We start from the raw sequence: 16,036 nt of genomic DNA on the forward strand, positions 1-16,036 counted from the left end.
CCCGCACCTGTGGTAAGGGCCGTCACGTGCCTCCCATCCGTCGCCCCAACTGGCTTGAGGGGGATGTAGTGTTAGCTCTTTGCCAAGTTACGGTGAAACAAAGATAGGAGGCATTGAGCAAGAGTGCTTGCACACCTGGTGGGAGAGGGTGCGGAAGGCGAGAGGGAAGAGAACAAGCGCGCGCTTCGGAGGCAAAGGGGCGACACAATATATAGGGTCAAAACTTGTGAATGCAACCGCAAGAGACCCGAACATTGCATTCTACTCCCACCGGAGCTCCAGCTTTGGCGAAGCTCTCTTTCTGAGTCACCACACCCGACGACATTTGCGCCATCGAGGCATAAAATGCGTAACGAGTTCTTCCGTGCAATGTCGCCCCAAAGCAACGCGCGGTACGTTCTGTGTTACCCACTGCCTTTGCTACGGTGGTGCATAAAAGGGGTCGGTATTGTCATTCGTGCTGCGACAAAGTTACGGCGAAGATGTGCAATCAACGTATGTTGTTGAACGACACGTTGAAACAGTGTATTTTGTATTTGAGCGACGGACACTGGCCGCCAAACTTTTTTGCACCTTGTCTTTGAATATTCGCCTCATTTTTCGCGAGCAGTCTTGGCCGTTGCACCGCCCTAATAGCAGATGCTGTTTCGTCGTGTTTGGTGCACATACACTACAAAAGATGCTAAAAAGATCAAAATGGCAGCTACCTTACCTTCTCCTGGCCTCCCGATTGCATTTGAGACTTGGGAGAAGTTAACACAGGGGCCCGTGCAAGTCGGTTCACGCAAATAAAAGACTTACGGCCCAAAAAATTTTGGATTCGAACGCACCGCTGTGTAGGGGTGTGTTTCTTTTACTACGTGTCTTTTTGAGCCATACGGGGAACGGCAATACCAGATGGTGCAGTGGCGTTCGGGCTGGAGTGGTAAAAAGTCCGCATTGGGAGCCTTGGATGCATTTAACCATTAAAAAGGAGGTTGAAATAGACTGCTAGTTTTTCCGTTGTCGTAGCGTGGCAATAGGTTTCACGGTCTAGCACTCTGGAGGCACCCCGCGGGGCATTTAAGCCCCTTCAACTAACTCCGCTATTTTGGCTCGTATTGCCACGCTTCGCGGTTTGTATCTTTTAAACACGAACCACGCCATCGACGAGCGAATGGCAGGTGCATCATAGACCGAAGGACGGTAGTGTGTCGTTCACTGGCCCCGGGTGTGGTGACCGTGCAGGGACAAGGCGACCCTGGAGCAGGAGATCATCCAGGGGGAGGCGGACCTGAAGACGAAGAACTGTGAGCTGAGGAACCTGGAGACGGAGATGGAGGCGGTGTCGGCCATGCTCAGGCAGCTCGACTCGCAGAAGAAAGAGGCCCAGAAGCGGCTGGCCGAGCTCAGCGTCCAGGTCGGACCTCTCGTCACGCTCCCGTCACGCCCCTTTAAGACCGAACGAACAGCACCTAGAAGACGAGGCCTGTGCCTCTCCCCCCACAAACGTTATCCCTAGTGGATCCACGTAGCGCCGCCAGTTAGTGTCACCGCCAGTGCGCCTTGCACTGTCTCGCAATGAGAGCGATGGCAGAGCTTGAGCCTGTCTGTCGCTTGGGGCAGGTCGGGGATCCACTAAGGATGATGTCATGCACAGGCCTTGTCTTCCAGCATTCACTGGACTCCCCCAGAAATGTTTTTAACGCAGAATGTGTTGAGAGCTGGGATTCCCGAGGAAAGAGTGATGGCACACCAAGGAAACCATTATGAAATCTCTAGCATGTAGGGCAGAGGACAGTCTGTAGAAAAGAATGCATAATTGAGAAGAAATAGAAATGAATTGGACTGCTCTTTTACTGGGAGAATATCCTCTCGTCCCCTTTGACAGTGTCTTTTATTACCAGCACTGGCCTTATACACCAGATCTAATTCTACTTAACTTAAAAGTTTTCAGAGCGCAGCTCTTAGGCGTCTCTTTCCGCGTTTCGCGACGTCAGCGTAACCACGCCAAATTTAACGGGAAAATCGACGTCACGTGACCTCAACATCAATTTAATTCCTCACTAAATTTGCGAAGAAATTCAGTTTTTTCGCTAGATTTAGTGGGAAAATTGATGTCACGAAACGTCAACACCAATTCATTTCCCCGACAATTGAATTGTTGAGGTCAATTGACGTCAGTTTTCCCACTAAATCTAGCGGGAAAATCAATGTCACGATTAATTCTAGCTACTTGGGAAAGATGTATAGATCAATCTAGTGGTTATTTATGTTACAGAGTACTATAACTACCGTAATAACCCAAGAAAGAGCCCACCTAACATTGAGAAACAAATGTGGTGAAAATAAGTAGTGGGCTAATTTGCGGTGTGCCATCAAGAAAAGTAAAATTATATTCTTAGGTAATGTGTTCCTGCCAATCTAGGCATCGCAGTGAGGGGCGATGAAGCAAGGGTGACTGCACTTCCCAGTCGGCAATGTTCCCTTAGATCCTGCCATAGCTAACTAGACGCATTTATGCCGAGGTAGTCATTGATCCAAACACTGTGGTTACTAGGAGTGGGCTATCTTTTGGTGGTGAAAAGAAAATAGCAAATCAAGCCAGAAAGGGGGTCGGTTACCTCTGGGGAGGGGCATCTGTCAGGATTTTACGGTAGCACGGTTCTTTTAAACAGTGGTCGTAGTAGTTGGAACTAATTTAAAACTAGCAGTACGTAGTGCAACTCTTTCATAAATTCGAACAGAAGAGCAGGTATTGTGGCAAAACATACTCTCTAAGGAAGCTATATGTGCCTCAGGAATTCAAATATGAAGCTACAACACCAGGTAAGCTACAGAGATGGTTGTAACTTGATCATAATGTGTGTGATATGATTAATCTGCATCCTTGCCATTGTGCTAAAGGAAAATCTCACTCTGTACTCATTGTCACCTCGTAAAAAGACTGGATTTTCACGAAGTTTATGCAATGCATTAAGTATTTCTCATAAGAATCAGTTGTCGGAGAGGAAGAAAAGGTTATTTCTGTATTTTGTATTGGATGTCGGTTTTGGTGAAGTAACATGTGAGTAATTATTCCCTTATTATGTGTCTTCATTCACCACATAAAGTGATATTTAGTGATGCTTTGTCAGGAGCTGAATTTGTTTCCTACAACTCTTGAGGCACAAATGGGTATAGTGTTCCAACTGTTAAGTTGAGTGTCGAACTACTGCTGTTGCTAGAAGCTCATCTCTCTTTTAATAACCCGCAGACAGTTTGAACAATTAATACTTAGGTATCTGAAGCTTGTTCTAGAGTACTTATATACTAAAGAAAACTTTCTGCGGAGATTCAGAGGTGAAGAGTTGTGCTTGTGAAGCTGTAGTTGGCCCTCGAGATATGCAAGCCCATAGGCACTATTAGCTTAGACTATGAGCCAGTGGCGGATCCAAGGAAATTATTCCCCCGCCCCCCCCTTGCCCAAAACGGAGTTCTTAATCCGCCCCTGCTGTGAGCTTAGAATTTGATAGTCCTGTGGCCCATATTTAGTGTGCATGCCAGGTTTGCTGCAACTACATTATTCATTATGCTTTTTTCTTGGTTTAACTCGGTGGCTTTCAAGTAATTCTTGTATCATTGTTTTTTTATTATTCGATGGGTTGAATTGTTTGTCTTGTTCGCACGATCCTTCGGTAATTTTTTTTGCATTTGAGCATTTTAGTTACGGAGTGCTCTTGGCCCCTTGGTAGATATAGCATTGTGGCATGTGATGGGAATCATGAGGATTTCTGTTTGCTTGAATTGAATGGTTGTTTTTGCTTTGGAGCAAACTATGAAGCCATGGGTCGTAGAAAAGTGAATTTGCATGTTGGTTGTCTTTGTTCTTTTTTCTCAGAAAGCGGCCTTAGATAGGGATTTAACCGAAACTAGGCAGGAGCTTGAAGAAGAGAAGCAGAAGGTACTACAGCTGCCCCTGGCTGTCTTTGTTTTCTCTTGCATGTTGGCTGCCATGTCTGCTGCTTTGGGCCCAGTTACGCCTGCACTGTTGCCCTTTCCTCGCTCATTTTTCTTTTTGCTTTCGAGTGCTTCGCTAATTTGAAGCACTTGGGGAGGATGTGGGTGCATTCCCCGTGAAATCGATGCTGAGATGAATATTTGCGTTAAGCCTCAAACTTGCATACACTTAATTGTCAAGCTCAGGATTCGAAAGCAGCTTTTCTTACAAATGATGTGATGCGATGGGCCGAACGAGCCAAAGTTTGGATTCGGCAAAATTTGGTACTTGTTAAACCTTTGGAGGAAAATCCGGCAGATTCAGTCAAGATTTGGCAGACGTCTGTGCGTGCGCACCAAGTGCAATGACGGCAACATTGAAGAAAAAATTATTTTTTTTCCTTTTATTATTAGTGTGCATTATGAATTTTTGGTTTTGATCTCGGTTTAAAAACTTTTATACTAAACTAATCACAAAATAAAGGCACTCATTCTTGCACATCCAAAAGTTCTAAGTGTCACATTCCTAAACAGTTTACAAGCTATGGAGTCTTGGCCGACGGATTCGTTGCGACACGCAGGAAATGAAAACATTCACAGTACCCACCAGCACCACCACTTTAAATGCTCACGCTTGCATTGATGAAATTCCAAAATGTAACCTAAACCAGCTGTGCAGTTGTACCAGAGATCACCGTGTACCATGGCTTAAGTCACTGTAATTTTGCAAATAAAGACACAAAAGATTACATTAATAATCTTCTACTTTAAAACATAGAGTTACTTAGCAATTGCTATATCAACGTTTATTTAATTTGTTCTGCTAGGCTTTAAAAATGTTTTTCGCTAAAATAAAACAAAAATCGGTTAGTCAGTCTGTCCACCCTGCATTTTTGCTGAATCTTTGCTGAATCTTTGCTGAATACGGCAAATATTTGCCTGTGCCAAATACCAAGATTCGGCGCCGAATTTTCGATTCCGCAAAAGTTTGGCCCATCGCTAGTATGTAGACGGTCGAATCCCCTGCTGCAAACGTCCCTTCAGCTAAATTTTCGCAACAATGAAGTATTTTATTTTCTGTTAGTTGTCCAACAATTGTTGTAAAATTGTTTTTACAACAGCGGAGTTCTCGCGACAACAAATATTGTTGCATGTCCCGCATGTTTTATTGTACGAAGATTCAACTGTATGTACAGGCTTACGCAGAAACCGAGGTTTTCTATGAAAACCAAAAAGACTCATAATTTTAGCCTGCTTTTGTTTTAGAATTTTCTCGATACGTCAATAGAATAATTTTAATTAATATGTGATTTGAAGAAACATGCCCTTCAGTCTCCCCCAGGCCTTCTGTCCCCTTGCATGCCTTTAGTTTAAGAATTGCTATTCCTTACTTTTCCATGCTCCTGTGGAATGTTAAGGCTCTGTTATACTCCGACGTAACGCGTGCGCGCGTGCGAGCGCGTCACAGCGACGTCACGTCGGCGAAAACCCGACGCTCTATACTCGGGCGTCGTGGCGTAACCGACGCGACCGGCGGCGTTCGACGCAGCCTGACTGCCTCGACGCCAAAATGGAGCATGCGGTATTCCGCGCCGGACGCGCCGGCGACGCCGGACCAGGATGCATCACGTGCTGGCTCCCGGCAGGCGTCGCGCGGGAAGTGCGGCGAATGCGAGCAATAGCAGACGACAGGAGCACCACTCCGTGTGGCGTCATGTTTGAAGAATCTGACTCGGTCGGTCGAGAAGCCCATCGAGGGAACTCGTCCTCACCCGTGTGTCTACGACACGAGGAAGCTTGTGTACCGTAGACCGTACGCTTGTCAAAGATTTACCGTATGTACATTGACCGACTACGCTTGCGGCGCAGGTGGTGCACCAACAGTGCAAGCGCGAGTTTTCGTCGTGCAAGGTACGTCCACGCCATCGCTCGAACTTGGCGCTCAAGAAGCGCGAGCATTCTCGTCTGCTATTCGAAACGAAAAGGAACCGGGAGTGGCGCACTCTCACAGGAAACGTGCCCTCGTAGTCAGATTCTGCGCATGCGCGCCACGCCGGCGGCCCACCGACGCACAGCCGCGGGAGTCGCCACGGCCGCCGGAGTATAAAGAGGGCGAATTTTTGACGCGCGCGGCGTGACTGACGTGACGTAGCCGACTTCGGCCAGCGTTCGCCTGCGCGCGCGTTACGTCGGAGTATAACAGAGCCTTTAGTGTCAACCCCCTTTGGCTTATAGCAGCCATCGAAATGGGCCGTCAGGATATGGATGATAGAGTTACTGCCTCCTGAAACGTTGATGCGTGGCTTTTTTTCTTTATAGAAAACAAAAAAGTTTTTTTGTTTCTATTTTTAGCATGTGGATGCATGGCTTTTCTTTTTACTCTTTCCCTCCTCTGCCGCTTCTTCTTTCTTGGCTTATAAAAGATGGCTTTTGGAGGCTGTTTCACGGAGTATATGTGGCAGGAAATTGAGGATGCGGGGGGGCTTTGGTCTCTCGCAGGTTTCGATGCTCAAGCAGCAGCTGGAGGAGCAGACAAAGCTGCTGGAGGTGGGTGTTTGTGAGTGTCTCGGATAGAGTTGAAGTTGTTTGTTTTATGGTAAACTCTCCTTAATTCACACTCCGGGAAGCCACAAATTGGGTTTTAATTATTGGAAATTCATCTAAAAATAATGCGAGATAGAATTATGATTTGTTTTAGGGATGGCTACACGTACAAAGCAGATATTTGAAGATTTCCTCTATACAGGCCTACCAATCATAAGCAGGTAGTATGCTGCGCATGAAACATAGACAAAATGTGCGAGAAAAGTCTAGTCGTCCCTCAAAAATGTTGTCTATCGCAAACTGTTTAGGCAGCGTGTGACACCAAAAGAAAATTAAGTTTCTTTATCCAGCAAAAAAGCTGTTTATATATAACCCCCTTTGAATGCATATCTTACCGAGCAATGGTGCACTTTGTTGCTTCGTCACAGTGCACCGGTGCTCAGTAAGCACTGAACACCCACCGGTGCTCAGTAAGCACTGAACACCCCATTCAGTGCTTCTGCTGCTCAAGGACAAAGTATGAATCAGGCGGAAACGTCGTTCGAATCAAGCGACTTCTAAACACTTTGGAAGCATTCTGGGACAGCCAAAAATTTGAAATTTGTTTGAATTGACCGGAAGTATGAAATATCGGGGTTTGAATTATTGCGAGCCTACCGTTTATTCACCAATGGGATAAGAATGCCAGGGTGGCAACTGTAAGACCTCCCTGCCATAAGAATGGCAACTTTAAGACCTCCCTGCCATTTTCACCTTGTCAGTGACGTTACACTCGCTCGTAACCGTGCTTCTCGGTTTACCCCGCTAAACTTCAGAGGTGAAACCACGATTGTTCTCGGAGAGGTGTTCATTGCACGCACTGTTGGTGCGTACAAGTGACGATTGCCAACATTTTTCTACTATTTTTATTTTAGAATTGGAAGGCAGTTATCAAAACCACCAGTGTGGCAAAAAGTCCCAATTTGGGGCTTTGACCTTAGCGCTAACATTTGAGGCTCATTGGTGACGTGTGTGAATGAAATGCAAAAAGTATTGATGTTGTGTTTGCACTAGCAACATCATGCAGTACACATTTTCACCATGCTTCCCGCCCAAGCCTCTACTTTCTAGGGTTTCCACAAGGGGTGTCTCGCAGTCCCGATTCGAGCAAATTCACCGGGAGGCTAGGATGGGGAACATTAACTTGTTTGGGGGGACGCTGACACAATATTTTCTAGTGTACTGTTTCACGTTTTGCCTTTTTGCATTTTCAGCAAACTCAGGTACGCAGAGACCACATTTTCTACACTCAAAAAAGATAGATCTTTGTTTGTTTGTTTTTTTGCGTCTGAAGAATGATTTTTAAGATAACCTCTGCCCGCTTCCCTCTCGTATTTTTTTTTTTTTTAATCATAGTCCAATGGCCCTTTTACATAGCGTAGTCCCAAAATTTCCGAGCTTTAAAAGCGATGTCTTGCCTTTCAGATTTAGAGTTACAGCTGTGAAATGTATTTTTTTTATAGCTGTCAAGAGAGTAAAAATTACTTTGAGGTTATTTTCAGGGTTAAGAATGTCATTCTTTATTGAAATACGCTGGGACAAACTGAAACCAGAGCGTGTTCTTTTTTGGTGAGGCATTAAGGAAAGGACTGGGAGGGAAGAAAACTCCTTACACAAACGTTATCAGTGTTGCTGGCGGCGCCATTTTTTTTTTTTTCATAATTAAAATTTTATGTTTTGGTAATAATTTTGTTAAACTGGCAGTTTATGTCGTTTGACTCTCTCGAAAATAGATTCATTTGAGTATGTCCGAAGCTTTTTAAGTAGGTTGGTCAAGCTGCTGATTCATTTCAAAGCAAGTGTAGAACTAGGTATAATTCATTTCTCAAATGTGATTCTCTGGTCATTTTAACTGCCTCTTTCCACAGGTAGGTGGTACTTCAAGCATGGTCTATGCCCGCCTCTGCAAGAAAGCTTTTGTCTGTTTGCATTTGCTTGCAAATTGGATGTTACTTCAAGTGAAATTGGGGGGTTTTGAAGTTAGTTTAACTGATCTTTTAAGCTCTGTGTTCACAGTCATTTTACATATGTCTAGGACTTGCGCATCTCATGGTCTTTAAAATTTGCGGGAATATAAGGACATCCACAGGTGCACCAATAGTCAGTTTTAGGGGACTGTGTAGGTTGACGTCATTGTACCTTTTTAATGTCGACTTTGTAACGTAGCAACAATGCTAGTGCTCCAAAGACTTTTACATTCTGACCTGTGCTCAAGCATTGGGCAGAAGTAACACTTGGGCCTTAATGTCAATGCACATTAGAAGGCTTCGATAACTAGTATTTAAGTCTCTGGTTTCTCCCTTTTTTATGGTTTTTGTTTATGGTTTCTACATTCTTTCTATAGTCTACGGTTTCTTCCTATTCTATAGTCTCCATGGTCTATAATTTCCCTCTTTTTTATAGTTTCTGTGGTCTATGGTCTCTTTATGACCTCTCTGAAGTCCATTGTTTCTCCCTCTTATATGCATTCGATATGGTCTGTGGTGTATGGTTTCTCTTGTTTCTGTGGTCTATGGTTTCTTCATTTCCTGGCATCTATGATCTCTCTATGACCTTTCTATAGATGTTGATTTCTCATTTCTTATACGCTTTCTGTGGCCCATGGCTTCTCTCTTTTCTATGGTCTTTGTGGTCTATGGTCTTCCATTTCTTCCTTTTCCGTGATTTCTGTGGCTTCTTTCCTGTGGTTCCTGTCCGTCATGGTCTCTGGTTTCTCTATTTTTTGTGGTCTCTCACCTTTCTTTGGCGTATGGTCTCTTAATGGTCTGTCTTTCTTACCCAGGAGCAAGAGAAGGAGCTGGAGCAGAAGCGAGCAGAACTCAAGGGCCTGTGTCAAGAGGAGTGTGGGCTTCAAGCCGAGATTGACAGCAAGAAGGCCCTGCTGCTCTCTCTGGGCCAGACGCAGCAGGACACACAACTGCAGATCAGCCAGGTATGTCTCCCGCTTTTTCATGGACTGGCTTTTTGGCTTGTCTTGGAATTGGTACTTTGTCTTGTCTTCTGTTGTCTTCTTGGCTTGTATTGGATTGGCTTCTTGTCTTTGATTTGCTTCTTGTCTTGTAGTTTGTATCTTGTCTTATCTAGAGTCACTGAATGTTCTCAGAGTACCAAATTTCATTCAGTCCGCTTACCACAAGTCAGTCCCCGCAGTATCCCGTTCTGATTGGCTGGTTTAACCCTGTGACGGAAGTTATCAGTTGGCCATTTTAGAAATAAACCCTCCCCCCCCCCCCCCCCCCCAAAAAAAAAAAAAAAAGTACATGAAACGTTTCCATGTTGGGCTACGACAGGTACGCATGGGTGGGAGCTATGGGCAGCGATGAGTTTGGACCGAACGGAAGGTGCGTTGATTTTCTCTAGATTTTTTTTTATATCAAGTAGCTGCTACTCTGGTTTGCCAAAGAAGATGGCCGGCTCGTTTGCTCGCTCCGGTTGTACTGGCGTTGCCTTTCAAACTCTACTCCTCAGATGCTAAGCCTAACACTTGACATCAATGTGTTTCTAGGCGAGAGAGAGAGAAAAAGACGAGACGGCAAGGAGCAAGTCACGCACTGCTTGAAACGAAGGAAGGAACTTTAATGAAAAAAAGTGAAAGCCGTTTACAACTTCCTGTAACGCCGAATTGGAGCGTAGCTCTTGAGGAGGAGGAGGGGAGGGTATATTCCTCCTCCCCCCTCGTGATCATGCCTGCTAGTCCTCCTCCCCTCCTCCTCCTCCTCCACCCCCTCCCTCTCCTTCACCGCCTAAAACAACAAATTAAGCATTACGTGACTACCCCCTCCCCTCCCCCCCCAGATCACGTGACCCCGGGGGGTGACTCCCCTCCCCCCGCCGAAGTCACGTGACGCCCCGCCCAAGGTCATGTGACCCCCTCCCCCCGAGGTCACGTGACCCCCCCCGGACCTCTGCCCTCCTCCTCCTCGCCCCCCCCCAAGGTCATGTGACCCCCTCCCCCCGAGGTCACGTGACCCCCCCCGCACCATACTAGACAATGAGGGGAGGAACAGCGATTACGCTTCATGGACAATCGACCGTTTACTCTCTCGAAAGTGCTTGGACCATGGCCCAGTCCGGCCCTTCAAAGAAAGGCGTTAAATGCTGTGCGCGACTTTATCGTCGAAAGCGACATGACTTGTACGTACTAACTCGGAACGTTGCCTGGGGTGCGCAACTACGTACCATACGGTGTAGCATCGTTACTTCTGTGCGCGTGAGTGTGGTTTATATGCCCATCCGTATGTATATATGAGTACACAGCTTTCAGGGTATTTTTAACTTGAACTATACATCCTAAGTGGCTCTCAAGTGTATATATTACCAAGACCAATCAACCGTAGTGGAGTAGCCGCCACTGAATAGACAGTGCCAACATCTCCCCAAAACCCTCTGTTGGAGCGTTTAAGTGTTTCTTAATAAGCCATATCACTGGCACGAGGACATCGAAGACGAGGAGAAAATCGGCCAGAGTCGTCTTAAACGGGAGCGCGTGGCAAGGAGCTGGCGGCCGGGGGAGCGCGTGGCCTGGGCGCGAGACGAGGCTCGTGTTTGGAACGGTTGGGAACGACACGTCAGATCGCATCGCTTGCAACTTGTAGATAATGTAAATAAAAGTTTGCTTGAACGTAACCATCCACGACTACCAGAGGTTCCTACATTGGTGCCGAAACCCGGGAGGAACGACTGAACGAAGGGAACCTGGTGGTTTACAGCAACTTTTCATCAAGCCAAGCCAGAACGATCGACGATCATGGACGTCCTCAAGAAAAAACGGAAGACGCATCGGATGCAAGTGACACGACTGACTGGTGAGGCCGACGCGTTACTACTCCTAGCTACGCCAAGCGTCAACGACCTCGAGGTTCTAATCGAGCGTATTCATCTGGCCCGCGACCAACTGAACGACGTGGACGCGGCGATCGAACCTCTGATCACGGGACAAGATGCAGAAGCAGAGTTCAGTCATGCGATCGAGTATTCGGACAAGATCGTCACGTACCTCACCAAACTTAAACAAAAGATGAAGAGCGTGGAGGGCAGCCACCCAGCAAGGGGACCATCGAGCGGAGATCGGAACGGAGGATACTCGGTGACATCAAAAATCAAACTCCCAAAATTAAAACTAATCCAATTCAACGGGCACCTAAAGGACTGGCAACCCTTCTGGCAGCAATTCGATACCGCCATTCATCAAAATCCGGAACTCACGCCGTCAGAAAAGTTCAACTATCTGCGATCAGCGCTGACCGGCGATGGAGCAGCCGCCATCGGTGGATTGAAGCCGACCGCTGAGTGTTACGCGGACGCCATCAAGCTCCTGCAGCTGCGGTTCGGGAAGCAAGAGACGCTTATCCAGGACCACATGGAAGGTCTCATGGACATACAGCCAGTGCCACCACAACGGAACACCCGAGCCCTACGGCGTTTATACGACACTCTACAGGCGCACATCAGAGGCCTTAGAGCGTTAGGGGTGGGCGAAGAGGCGTATGGAGCTATGCTCTACACAGTTCTTTTGCGAGTGCTACCGAGAGATATCACTCTCGATTTCAACCGGAAGATGTCGGCGGAGGAGACCGGGAATGCCAACGCCACAAGGGCATCAATGACAGACGCCAGTTTGGAATCCGCCCCACAGCAAGTACACCTTGTGGGCTCTGCGGTTTCTCCTCGACGTTCTATGCATCGAGGTGGAGAGCCGCGAAAGGACATCAAAACACCAGCTGGAAGACGTCGTCGGTAAGCCCAGACCTTCTTCTCTGACGCATGGCTTTGTGAAGAGGTCAACGATCAACACTCAGACTCGCAGTTCCACCGCGGCGGCATTGCACGGCAGTGTGGACGTCCTAGAGTGCTTCCTTTGCAAGTCAAAAGCGCACGGAACACCGGAATGTAACGCAAGAATCGGGCTAGCGGAGAAGAAGCGTAGGTTGCAAGCAGACCGGAGGTGCTTCCGCTGCACGAAGGCCAATCACATGGCAAGACTATGTCGAGGAGCACCCAGCTGTGGCAAATGTCAAGGCAGGCACGCGTCCACCATGTGCGACCCGAATTACGCGCCGGGAAAAACGTCCACCAGATCGAATGAGACAGAACCGAAGGAACCGGCACCGGTCGCTATGCATGTGCGTGGTAGGAACAGCAAGCCGGCAGTGCTCCTACAAACGGTTACTGCGTGGGCAGAAGGTACAAACAGAAGGAAGCTTGCCCGTATTATCTTCGACAGCGGCAGTCAGCGCTCCTTCATAACTGAAGAACTGTCTCAGCGACTGGACTGCAAATTGCTCGGGACAGAGATCCTCACAATAGGCGTGTTCGGGGGCGAAAGCACTGAACGTACGTTTCGCAGGGTTCAAGTAACTTTGCGAGACCAACACTACAACAAAAGATATGACATCGACGCTCTCGAGACACCTACCATATGTGAGCAGGACCTACCGAGCCCAGATGAAGCCATCGTGGCAACATTGGAGAAACTTGGCTCTCCCGTGGGAGACAACATGACCGGACTGGAACAACGCGGCGTCGACATACTGCTGGGATCAGACCACTACTGGGAATGCATCACAGGAAGAATTCACCGACTGAGTGGACGTCTGACTGCAGTAGAGACCGTATTCGGATGGGCGGTTCAAGGACCAACGATGTCAACCTCCGCGGTTATTAGTTGTTCCCAGGCGATCGTGCTGAGAACGGCGGTGCAAGAGCCCCAAACCTTGCCAAGCTTTAAGCAATCCTGGGAACTTGAGAGCATGGGTGTCATCCAAGCATCGGTGAAGGATCCTTCGGACAACGACGTCACGCGAGACTCCGAAACCAAGATCGCCAGGACCAAGGGGACATACGAAGTCGGCCTTCCATGGAGGGTAGACTTCAGGTTGGCAGACAACAAGGTTCCTCGGATGCTAAAAAAGAACTGTGAAAGCGCGACGTGGCACCACTTGCCTGGAAAGAAGAACCCCGTCGGCCTCATGTCACGAGGTCTTCCCGCATCTGGATTGGTCTCCGATCCCCTCTGTTGTTCGGGGACCAGTTCGTTGCCACTGCCAGCTAAAGAACGGCCCAAGGAGAAGCGCGAGGAGCCACGTCGAGATAAGCTCGAGGAGAGAGGATCGAGAGCAGAAGTGTTTGAAGTCACAGTAACGCCCATTCCAAAGTTGATCGATATCTCGCGATTCAGCTCTGCTTCAAGGATCAACAAAACAACGGCTTGGATTTTTCGATTTCTCCACAACGTCAGGTCAACTGAAAGGCGAACGGGACCACTGACAGCCGAGGAGATCGAGGCAGCGCGAACTCACTGGATAAAGGAGGCGCAGCGCTCGGCGTTCGCTACCGAGCTTCGCTGCGCGACCAACGCTACGAAGACCCCGCCTGGTTCTCCCCTCCAAGACTTCGCCACTTTCATCGATCAGCAAGGTTTACTTCGTATTCGAAGTCGCCTCCAGTCTGTCAACATGACGTATGACGAACGAAACCCGATCGTCCTGCCCAAGAAGCATCGATATTCAACTTTGCTGGCAATCGACGCGCACCGACAGCTGCTGCACGCGGGAGTCAGAGATACTCTCGTGCAGCTCCGTAACCAGTATTGGATTCTGCGGGGCCGAGAGCTGGTGAAGAAAGTAGTGCGTGCCTGCGTGACCTGTCAGCGCTTTAGCGCGACCCCCGCGAGTGCCCCCACGGGACCCCTGCCGGATGCCCGGACAACACGAGCGGACCCTTTCGAGGTAGTCGGCACGGACTTTGCGGGCCCCCTCTACGTCAAGGGCAAGGACCTCACATGCAAGTCCTACGTGGTGCTGTTCACGTGTGCAGTCACGCGGGCTGTGCACCTGGAGTTGGTTCCAGACCTGTCGACCCGGAGCTTTCTCTTTGCCTTCCGTCGATTTGTGTCGCGCCGAGGGCTGTGCCGCGTAATTTATTCCGACAATGCGTTGACCTACAAACGAGCGTCGAAGGAACTCACGGAACTGTGGAAGACGTTGCGCCACCCAGACGTAGTCAACCACTTTGCGAACGCGGGTATCCAGTGGAGGTTTATTGTCGAGAGAGCCCCATGGTGGGGAGGATTTTACGAGAGGCTTGTGCGCTCGGTAAAGGTGTCCTTAAGAAAGGTTATCAGAAGGAACTGTCTGGACACAGAGGAATTGACCACCGTTCTGATTGAGGTAGAGGCCGTGTTGAATTCGCGGCCATTAACGTTTGTGCACGACGCGGTCGGAGAGGGGACCCCGCTGACGCCGGCCAGTTTCCTGGTTGGAAGGCGGCTGACGACACTTCCGCCGACGGGTGGGGACACGCTCGCTTCCACACCGGAGGAGCTTCGCGTGCTCTGGCGGCAGCGAAAACAACTGCTTAACCGATTTTGGGGAACATGGAGGGAAGAGTATCTTCGAGAACTCAGATCAGCGTACGCCATTCAGAACAGGCAGTCTGCGCCCATCAGAGAGGGTAAAATTGTTCTGTTAAAAGAGCCGCTTCCACGCCTGCTATGGAAGCTCGGGCGAGTAGAAAGAGTGTTCCCCGGCCGAGATTCTCGGATCCGGTCTTGTGAGATCCGAGTGCATCGCGGCACCATATTGCGAAGGCCAGTGCAGCTTGTGTATCCTTTGGAGTTAATGGAAGTTTAGAATGGACTTCCATCCATTCGGTGGGGAGTGTGTTGGAGCGTTTAAGTGTTTCTTAATAAGCCATATCACTGGCACGAGGACATCGAAGACGAGGAGAAAATCGGCCAGAGTCGTCTTAAACGGGAGCGCGTGGCAAGGAGCTGGCGGCCGGGGGAGCGCGTGGCCTGGGCGCGAGACGAGGCTCGTGTTTGGAACGGTTGGGAACGACACGTCAGATCGCATCGCTTGCAACTTGTAGATAATGTAAATAAAAGTTTGCTTGAACGTAACCATCGATGACTGCCAGAGGTTCCTACACCCTCCATTTAATAAAGAAGGGAGGAGGAAAAGAAGGAGGCAGGAGGAGGAGGAGGGGGAAGAGGAGGAGGGGAGGAGGAGGAGGGGGAAGAGGAGGAGGGGAGGAGGAGGAGGGGAGGGGCGCGGTTACGCCGACGCCAACGGCGACGCCGACGCTGACGCCGACGCCGCTCAGGCTGGAAACGGGCCCCTAAGAGCTGCGCTCTAAAAAAATCACGAGCCATTCCACTCTTTGAAGGTGGATGACCAGCAAAGCTGTTCAGCACATGACACAGTCCCGCCCCCTAGCAGTTGGAGGAAGCTAGACACGGCGCGACGGGACGGCCACTCGAGGGGAGTGAAAGGAAAGGAAACTGGGCACGCATGCGATTGGAACGATGACAAAGAGAGAGTGGTGCGAGCGTAGACATGGCCGCGACGCTGGTCGCACAGCGGCAAATCTTTGAGAAGCCTTTATTATCTACCTGAGAGTCTACTGATCTTGAAAATGGTGCCTATTGATGACTACTCTAAATTCTCCAAGCATCAAGGAGAATGCAGGGAATGGTGCTGCACGTGCTGTACGTGCC

General features: G+C 48.8%; 1 protein-coding gene across 4 annotated transcripts in view; it reads left to right on the forward strand.

The window, feature by feature from the left end:
• Nucleotides 1-16,036, forward strand: part of LOC8025616 (epidermal growth factor receptor substrate 15-like 1) — an 82,568-nt gene that overhangs the window by 48,255 nt on the left and 18,277 nt on the right. For 2 of the 4 annotated variants that reach the window (XM_040215342.3, XM_040215341.3), the window contains exons 13-16: nt 1,228-1,399; nt 3,860-3,922; nt 6,457-6,504; nt 9,323-9,472. In XM_040215342.3, the coding sequence (XP_040071276.1) occupies nt 1,228-1,399; nt 3,860-3,922; nt 6,457-6,504; nt 9,323-9,472 (433 nt within the window). The remainder of the gene's footprint in view (nt 1-1,227; nt 1,400-3,859; nt 3,923-6,456; nt 6,505-9,322; nt 9,473-16,036) is intronic. The other 2 variants (XM_040215343.3, XM_040502755.2) reach the window with 1 other exon arrangement.

The sequence above is a fragment of the Ixodes scapularis genome, unplaced genomic scaffold (assembly GCF_016920785.2).
Source record: "Ixodes scapularis isolate PalLabHiFi unplaced genomic scaffold, ASM1692078v2 PGA_scaffold12__126_contigs__length_90152505, whole genome shotgun sequence".
NCBI lineage: Eukaryota > Metazoa > Arthropoda > Arachnida > Ixodida > Ixodidae > Ixodes > Ixodes scapularis.